Source organism: Durio zibethinus, chromosome 5 (assembly GCF_047325235.1).
Source record: "Durio zibethinus cultivar Kanyao isolate XHJ-2024 chromosome 5, ASM4732523v1, whole genome shotgun sequence".
In the NCBI taxonomy this organism is placed as follows: Eukaryota; Viridiplantae; Streptophyta; class Magnoliopsida; order Malvales; family Malvaceae; genus Durio; species Durio zibethinus.
This window is the reverse complement of record NC_143166.1, coordinates 3,023,352-3,033,162: the sequence shown is the minus strand read 5'-3', so window position 1 is coordinate 3,033,162 and position 9,811 is coordinate 3,023,352. Positions and strand designations below refer to the sequence as shown.

At 29.4% G+C, this 9,811-nt stretch overlaps 1 protein-coding gene across 1 annotated transcript; it reads right to left on the bottom strand.

Moving 5' to 3' along the window:
* Window positions 1-513: 513 nt before the first annotated feature.
* LOC111282096 (zinc finger protein SHOOT GRAVITROPISM 5-like) lies at window positions 514-3,276 on the bottom strand. The gene is made up of 3 exons (XM_022870044.2): window positions 2,897-3,276; window positions 2,395-2,794; window positions 514-1,655 (listed from the first exon to the last, which is right to left on the bottom strand). Exons 1-3 carry the CDS (start codon window positions 3,006-3,008, stop codon window positions 902-904), a joined length of 1,266 nt encoding a protein of 421 aa, XP_022725779.1. The 5' UTR covers window positions 3,009-3,276; the 3' UTR covers window positions 514-901.
* Between the last annotated feature and the right edge of the window lie 6,535 nt (window positions 3,277-9,811).

The window sequence follows — 9,811 nt, the reverse complement described above, 5'->3', positions numbered from 1 at the left end:
GAGAGAGAGAGACTTTATGTCTTTTTATGTGATTGTGTGTTGTTTATGTTTGAGAAGGACTATTGCCTGCCTATAACCATTTCAACTGTGGCACTGAAAAACATGGTGTTTTTATATGCATTTAAAATGACACAGATGCAATGAAAATGACATTCCTTCCCCCCCCCTTCCCTCTCTCTCTCTCTCTCTCTCTCTCTCTCTCTCTCTCTCTCTCTCTCTCTCTCCATCCTCACTCTTTCTTTTCTAGCATTGAATTCGGGTTGAATACATGGGCCAGTCAAGCTAAAATGGTCCCAATAAATGTACAGGGGAGTTTCAGTAACTCATTGGTCATCATTTGTGCTTCATTAAGAAGAAATTGCAATTGCATAAACTTTCAAAAGACAATGCTTAAAATCAAACAAGCATTGTTTTTTAACTCTTTCTTTTTATCTTCTCATTATTTTGATGGTTGTGACAAAAAGGAAAGCAGCATCAACTGACTAAAATAAGGAAAGATAAAAGATGAAACAATGAAAAGAAAACAGTGTAAATGCATTTCAACTAACGGTCACAGGCCAAAAGGACAGAACATTACAACTCAATTCAATGAGTTAATCGTACCATGATCAGGTTTCAAAGTGGCAAGATGCCCAATCTAGGATTATTCAATACAAGTCATATATAGCTTAGTGAATAGTGAGGTATGAATATTCTTTGTGGAATAATCTACTTCACTGCATTGCACTTGTAAATTGAATCATCTACTTTTCTATTAAACAAATGAAGATATCAAAGACACGATATTAGTCAGAAGAACTGAACTACTTGACACAGCAAAGAAAAACTCAACATGCAGATCGAAAACAAAGAGATTTAAGGGCTAAAGATCGATCATTTTCATTGCATGATCAACTTGCCGTCACTCTCCTTCCCCTTCTGTTGTGGCTGAAGACATGTAACTCATAGCAAGTGAGGTCTCATCAGCTGGAACCGCAGCTGTTGATATTTGGAATTGATGCTTGCAAGCTTGACAAGTGATCCGCATGATAGTAGCACTTATCTTCTTTGTCGCCTGATCTTTCAAGATTTGAGCCTTCTCCAGTACATCTTGTGCTTGTTGCCTTATCCTTTTAGCACTTGCAAACTCAAGCTCAGCCATCTCAATCTGCCTCTTTGCTTCCTGTCTAGCCTTTTCGGCGTAGGCCGTCTCAGCCATGGCCAACTTTAGTTGCTCACTTGCAAACTCTTTCAACCTAGTAGCTTCCAATGCTGTTTCACTGGCATTCTTTTCTCTACATGTAGCTAAACTAAGCTTGTTGGATTCACACTTTTCACCACCGTCACTTGACCCTATTGATAGCTTCAAATGAGTTCCATAATTCTCATCTGAATTCCGCGATAATTGAGTGCTTGGTGATGGTAGAAGCTGAAGTTCAAGATTGTGCTGCAGTTGGTGCTGGTGGTCAGAAGTAGACACATGATTGTACAAGAAAACAGGCTCAGTTGATTTTGGCATTGGCAATCCAGGCAACGGGGCAATGCTAAAGTTGGCATCGCTCGACGGACTAGTGTTTGAAGCCGTTCGAGAGGAGCACGCCGGCTGCAGTGCCTGCAATTCAGGTTGGACTCGTCGAACATTGCAATTATCTTGGTGCTCAATGAAACTCTCCACCCTGAAACGACAAAGAGCAAAAGAATGATTCAAAAGAGAATAAATAAGCATTTGGATTGTTCCTGTTGTTTTTAATAATCAAGTTTGGATGATATAAACCACGTCAAGGAAGCAATCAAGTCTTGTTCATGTAGGGTTAGAAAGGAACAATGCAATATAAAATTGATTTAAGTATTCTATAGTATGGATTCTGTGATAAGGTTTACTATATTAAAACACTAAATTAAACAAAAGAAATGAACTGGCCAACTGGGGTCTGAGATCTTGGGTGTCTGCAAATGACTGTTCTGCATTACGGGTAATTGGGTTTCCATTAAGCAAAAAAAAAAAAAAAACCTGTGTTATTAGGAATAGTGAACGCACTGCATGCCCTTAATCTTTTATTGGCTAAGCCTAGATCACAAGCAAATGGAAACATGAGGTCATTTTGCACTGTGAAGGAAATCATTCTTGGATTTTTAATCAGTTAGATTTTGTATAGCTCTGGGAGAGGATTGTGAAAAACCCAACAAGAACAAGAGTATACTTAACAGTTTGAAACTTTGAAAAATCAATAGTTGGGGGTTTTGTTTCTTTAGGATAGCTTTTGTGGACATTTTAGGGTTTAAAAAAAAAAAAAGAAAAGCTATCACAAAAAAAAAAACATGTGGATTGGTTTTGAAAATGTAATCCAAAGCAAGGAGGAGAGAGAAGGGTAATAAAGAGGGAGTTGTTTTGTGATTTCAACAAGGGAAACTGACCTGGAAAAAACACGGCCACAATCACAAGAATGGCCTCTGGTACCACAAGTCTTGAGATGAGCCTTGTAATCAGACTGAACAGCATATCCTTTACAGCACTTATCGCAAACCCACTGTTTCTGATTGCTGTGCTTCCTCCTGAAATGTTTCTTTATGCCAACCAGATCTCCCAGGGCATGGCAAGGGTCATGGTGCAAGCAGCTTGGTTCAGGGCAAACATATACCCTCTTCTTCACCTCTTGTGTTTCCCTTTTCAGCAACTTCCAAGGCACCTTGTGCCTCCTCCTATGCATTTGAAGGTTCTGGTCTCTTTGAAACCCCTGATTGCAGATCTCACAAACATATCTATCCGATTCCAACAACGTCTTTGGAGATAAAGAAACCACCTCTGCATCTGGATCTATATTCACAATCACAAACATTAAAAAAAAATCAGAAATCAATTGAATTAAGAGGAACAATAATAGGGTATTAAATATGTATGTAATAGCTTTAGTTTTACCTGGGGTGCCCGCTGGCTTTCTTTTTCTTTTCTGGGTGGCCTCGTTTTCCAAAGGAGTGAGAGGATCAGAGGAGGAAGATGGAAGGGCAGAAGAAGTAGTGTTTTCCAACATATTGTTTTTGGTGTTCCTTGGCAGACTATATGTTGTTGCCTGTTGGAGATTGTTGGTGATGTGAGTTTAAGTGAAAACAAGTCAATGAATCTTTTAGCTGTACAGGTGGTGGAGTTGGAATTGTGGGAGGGGAAGGGAAGGAATTCAGCTTTACTTTACTGATAACACAAAGGAAAATGGGCAGAGAAAGAAAGGTGAGGGGGGAGGGAACATGAAGAAGAAAAGCTATTGCTTTCTGCTTTCTGCTATCAGCTTTCTTTTAAGCTTTAAGACCCTTTTTTTTTATATTATATATATATATACAAAAAAAAAAAAGCCCTTTTCTTTTTAGCTTTTTTTTTTTCTTGATTTGGTTGTTTCATTGAGCAGGCATGGCTGAGGCAAGTCTTGCTTATAAACCTCCCTCTACAGTACACCTTGGGAGAGAGAAAAAAAATGATCCAATCACAAATGCTCGAGAGGGTTTCAGCCCCACACACTCATAATAAATAAACACAGGCAATTGGACAGAAACAAAAAAACATCCCCTTCACAAGAAAACAGTCATTATTCATGTCACACAGTAATCTGCATGTATATATATTCATATTATATACTTATGTGTGTATATATATATATATATATATGTATATATGCAGTGCAGGCCACATCTCTCTTCCATGTGGCCTCACCTAACCTTTCTCTTTGCCTTTCTTTGGTGAAAAAAAGTTGAGCTAAATCTGGGATAAAAAAATGGATTATTTGTTTGATTAAGCAAAACTGTAACTTTAATGACAGCCAATTACAAAAACCTGATTATTACTAGTGTTTTTCTTTCATGCAGCTTTTCTAAAGGTGAAGGAAGCAAGATTAGTCACTTTCAAGAGGGCTGTAATCATTTCTAGAAGAGATTGTCCCCCCAACTTTCAAATTGGCAATAAACTCTTGCATTTTCCTCATTATAACTCTTTCTTCAGTAAAGAAAAATAAATATTGGAATCCTAATAATTCTAGTTGGCAGAAAGTTACTGTTATATCACTTAGCTAATGAGTCCAAAAATTTATTGTGACATATGTACTTATATTATGTGATTTTGCATATTGAAATATAGAAGATTTAAAAATTTTTCTTTAAAATAAACCTTATTTATTTATCAATTTTGTTCAACTTTGAGTTAAAATACAAGTACAAAATTCAATATATAATTATGACAAATAAGATATTTATAATAAAATTATAATTATGCATGCAATCCAAAAAAAAATACTTACCAGCAATAACGTAATCTATTAATAAAATATTAAAATTTTAATTTTACTAATAATTCTTTTGTCAGGAGATTTGACAAAAATATATATCACTTACAAAATTTTTTATTATAATACTATAATTATCCAATTATAATACAAAGTTATTTAAAGTTTTACTATTTATAAGTGTAAAATTTACATAAAATTATAATGAGTTTGATATAATTTTAAATTATAATTGATTAATTATATTACAATAATTGTAAGTAAAATGCTTCCATTCGAAAAGAAGGACAACATTCTCTCTCTGTTTTGAAACTGGTTTCCTCATGTCAAAGTATGAAACAAGCTATGGTTCTAATCTTTTTTGCTTGATTGATTCGAAGTACGTTAAGAAATTACTACTTTATACGAAAAAATAACACTATATAAGATCATATGAGCTATTTATGTGAGATAGGCTTGCATGAGTTCTACCTCTTAAGGTCCTCCTATCTAAGATCATTTGGCATGCCAAGTTATCAACCTATGATCTTGGGAATTTCTTATTTTTAATTGTGTCACACTTATATTATTTTGAATCTTTAGATTAAACTTAAATTCATAATTCATTTAAATTAAAATAATATTTTTAAATTTAATAATTTTGATTTAAGAATTCAAAAAGTATAAGAACTACACTAATATAAATAAATCCTTATTTTTTTATAATTTATATAATTATAATTAATTCAAGTGATATTTTGTAGGTACATATTTAGTTTAGAGTTTTTTATTTAATTTTATTTGACATTTATACGAGTAAAATTTGTTGGTCCTTTAGTTGTTATAGTTTTTATAAGTGTAATTTTTATAGTAAATTATGGTTGGATGAGGGATTTTTTTTCTTGTTTTGTATATTGGAATTTTTTTTTTTGTTTTTATATTTGGTTTTTTAAAAGTTTTATAATGATTATTAAATAAAAAAATATTTTGTTGGTAAGTTTTTAGTTTTAGTTCTTATGGACCAGTTGGGTCTTAATTTTTATAAGTGCAATTTTTTTTTATTGATTTTATGATAAGTTAGTGTTAATGAGTATTAAGATTTATAAAAAGGGGTATTATGATAAATTATTTAATTATTTTAGTTTATATTAATTTAAATCATATTATAAAAAGGAGTTATATACTTAATTTTTTTTATGGACAGTTTCTGAAAATATACCATTTAAAATTATTGTACTACACTTAATTAATTACAATTCAAAATTATATAAAATTCATCAAAATTTTAAAAATAGCCTACATTTATAAGTAATGGCTCTCTATATAATTTTTTTTTTTTTGTAATTAGACAATTACACTTAACAATTCATATATTCGGTTATATAAAATATTAAAATTCATGTATTCATATTTGTTTTACACAAAAATTATATGTTACAATTTATCGATACAAAAATATGAAATTTTTTTTTTTTTGTTAAACTCATATATAATTATTGTTAAAATTTTAAATCATGTCATTTTATGTCTTTTTTTAGATTTTATTTATATTATATCATCGTATCATATATTAAATTATCAAATAAAATTAAAATAAAAAAGCACTTGGCAGCTTCTATATTTTAGTTCATTATTAATACATGTAACACTACATCAATATTTGTAGACACTCAATTTGATTCAAACTCAGATCAATTGGGTCTGGTTTAATTGGGGCAAATTGGCCCAAAATTTTTTATTAATTTATTTGTTATTTTGTTCTATTTTTGTTCTAAATTTTATTTTAATTATTTATCTTTTTATTACTATTATTTTAGGAGATAATGATTAAAATAAAATTAAAAAATGTTAAAAATTTTGAAAAGAGGTAAAAAAAAAAGAAGGTTCTGTCGATTTATGGCAGAATCATAGATGAATTGAATTTCTATGAGATAAGGCAGAAATATTATCAAAATGGGAGTTAGAGTTAATAAAAAATTCTTCTGATAAAACTCTATAAATACCTATTGATCAAAGGTCAAAAGACATAGGAACACAAAAAACACAGCAAGCAAAAAGTAATAAAAAATTTCAAAGATTTTTTTATTTAGAGAAAAGAAGGGATTTTTTGAAAAATCTAAAAAATCTCAAATTTTTAAAAAAATTTTCAGTTTTAGGTGAATTTTTGGCATCGGTTGAATTTTTCGACGAGTTTTTTAGCGTCAGTTGAATTTTTCATCAAGCTTTCTAGAATCCGATTGAAGATTTCAACACCGATTAAATTTTTTAATGATCGTCCGATGAACCAACACAGATTACTGTGATATTCCCCAGAATCCAGTTGATATTCAATCGAAGTTCATCCGATTTCTAGAGAGAAAAGAGAGAAAAGAATGGGAGAGAGAGATAAAAGAAAATAAAAGGAGAAAAAAAAAAGAAAGGGAAGATATGAAGCAAAAAGTCGAGCATTAACCTTTTATACCATCACAAAACGGCGTTGTTTTGTCATTAAGAGACTCATTAGGATCCACACATTTTCATTCGAATGATCCGACTCGTAGCACTAACCTGTTTTAACCTGCCCCGCAGACCCTGCTATTGAGCCGATTTTCTCTCAAGCTGCGTTTCGAGCCATTGTCTGTGCCTTAAGCCGAGCCATTCTGCAACTGTCGAGTAGAGCCGAGCCGTTCCATTTTTTTGGTTTTTTTTTGTAATTTTATTTATTTGTTATGTGTTTATTTATTTTTATGAGTATTTTTGCATGATTAAATTTAGAAAAAAATAATAAATAATAAATTTTAAAAATAAATATTAATTATCCAATAATGAAATTTATAAAAATTTTAAATGGTAAATTTTTATAAAATTTTTAAGTGAAAAATTTTGTCGAAATTTATTCCAAATTGTGAAATAATTTAGATAAAATTTCAATAACAATAATTAATATTTTTTTTCAAACAAAAAAATAAAAAATTAAATTTTGGAATTAAATATAAATTACCTAAGAATGAGATTCTTAAGAATTTCAAATGATAAATTTTTAAGAAATCTTTAAGTGAGAAATTTCTCTAAATTTGTCATAAATAATGGAATAATTTAGATGAAATTTCAATAAAAGTAATTGTATTCTTTTCAAAATAAAATTTTTTGGTTGAAAATATTTTATAATTATCTAATGATGAGATTCTTAAAAATTTCAAATGTTAAATTCTTAAGGAATCTCTTAATAAAATTTTTTTTAAAATTTATTCCAAATGGTGGAAGAATTTAAATGAAATTTCAATAAAAATAATTGTTATATTATTTTTTTTTCGAAAATAAAAAAAATTTTCTAAATAGACCCAGATGGTGAAAAATTTACAAATTAAAAAAAATATTTTTAAATTGACCCAAATGGTGAAAAATTTATAAATCCAAAAAGAATAATAAATAAATAAATTTCTAAATATGCCCAAATAGTAAAAAATGTAAAAATTCAAAACAAGAAAATATTTTTAACTTAGCTCAAATTATGAAATAATTAGATATATTTTCGACAATAAAAAAATAATAATAAATAAATCTTTTTTCAGACAATGGAACCTCTTCAAGGATATAAATAGAATCCTTGAATACTCTTGAGGTGATGTAATATTTTTAAGAGTTTTGTCAGATTGATGAAGAATTTTAAAAATTATTTACAATATTTTAACATAAAATTTAAAACCATTAGAATCAAAATCTTAAGATAAATTCAAAATAAAATGATACCATCATTTGAATGAGCATGTGGAGGTGCTATAACCTTCCTCACATGTAATCAAATTTTTAAATCATGTTCTGATTTATAGACCCGAATTTATTTTTTTTAAAGATTTTTAGTCAAACTTAAGAGCTTTTTAAGAGGATAAATTCCTCATAGGGTAATCACTTAAAAAAGATCAGTGACAACTTTATTTATTAAATTTAATTATAAATTTATGAATTTATATATTATGACAATATTAATTAATTTTAAAATATTATTAATTTTTGTTAGGTACAGCACAAACCAAGTTCAATGACTTTCACTTTAGCTTTCGTTTTCTCATGAAGAAACTATCGTACGGCATAATAAAATAATTAATTAATAATTATAGGTACAATAGCCATTAATAAAGAGCTTAAATTTATAATTAACACACCATCAAAGTGAATGTATATGTATTTTGTGCTTGTATTTTTCTCTTCTGGCATTCTATGTATTTCAAATTATTTTGATCTCAGATGTCAACAATATTTGATTACTTATGCAAATAAAAGCCCTTAAATTTTAATTTAATCATATCTCGTGCCCTTATGAGAGATGGTCGATCGGATAAATATTTATCTTAAGATTAAATCTTGAGTTTAGGATTCAATTTTTATGTATTAAAAATGTTTTATTTACAATTTAAACCCTAAACTCTAAATGAATCAAGGTTTGCATTCATTAATTTCATTAATGTTAATTTCTAATTTTTGTCAGGAGTAAAATTGAAAGTTTTGCATCTTAATTTTTATAAAAATAACAACGAGGAAATTAAAATTCTAAAATGAAAATTTTGCTAAATGAAGTGATTCTAAATTAAGTATGTATTAATTTATTATTGTTGGTTAGACGACAAAATTCATCTTGAGTAGCACTTTTTTTTTTTTTAATGGATGATTACTTAAGGAGTCTAAGTTTGATTAGGGTGGACATCATTAGTTAACATTCCCTGTGAATCAAATAATTAATAACACTTCAAAAAGTCTTAAGGAAAAAAAATTTTGGTAAATTAAGAGAGAGAGGACACAGGTGCCGCAAAGAAGGAGAAAATAATTAATATAGTAGAAATAGTGTGATGAGTTTATATAATAATCAAACACAAAACAAAAAAAAAAGAAAAGTAGAGATGTTTATACTTGGTTGTTGAGTTGGAAAGAATGGGAAGATGATGGAAGATTGATACTTGACACATGCTGCATCTACAAAAAGGCAAAGGCAATCATCTCCCCCAAGTGTCGTGGATTCCAAATCTAATCATCTTTTCTTAAACTAATCCAAGTAAAACCCTTGCAAAAAACCATGCTTTTAGATTTTTTTGTTTGTTGTTGACTTTGAAGTCCAATTTGCTTGCTTTCAAAGTAGCTTCAACTTTAACTTTCCGAAAACATGTCCATTTCGCCTTAAAGCAGCACACCTTGGCCATAACTTTTAGAAATCCAGCCACAAATATTGCAAGGAGAAAAAAAAAACTTATAATTTTTCTGAAGTTATGAGTTGAAACCTTTTGAATTAAATCGATTTTTAGTATAATTGAATTAAATTCCGAATACATACACATTATTTTGTAGAATAGTTAGTACTTGAAATTTCTTAATTTCGTTATAAGCATTATGGTTTAGTAGATTAGATTTGAGATTGACTTCACATAAATCTCTTTTTCTTTCATTTGACTATATTAGATTTGAAATGCAAGCTGCCAAACAAGGAGTATTGAATGCAAAACATAATCCAAAACAGATATATATGGCCCTTAATAATATCATGATGAGGATGAGCAGGTAAGGGCCCCTTGTTGTGGCACTGAAACCTGAGGCATTTGTCTGGTTTAGTTTTGTTGGTA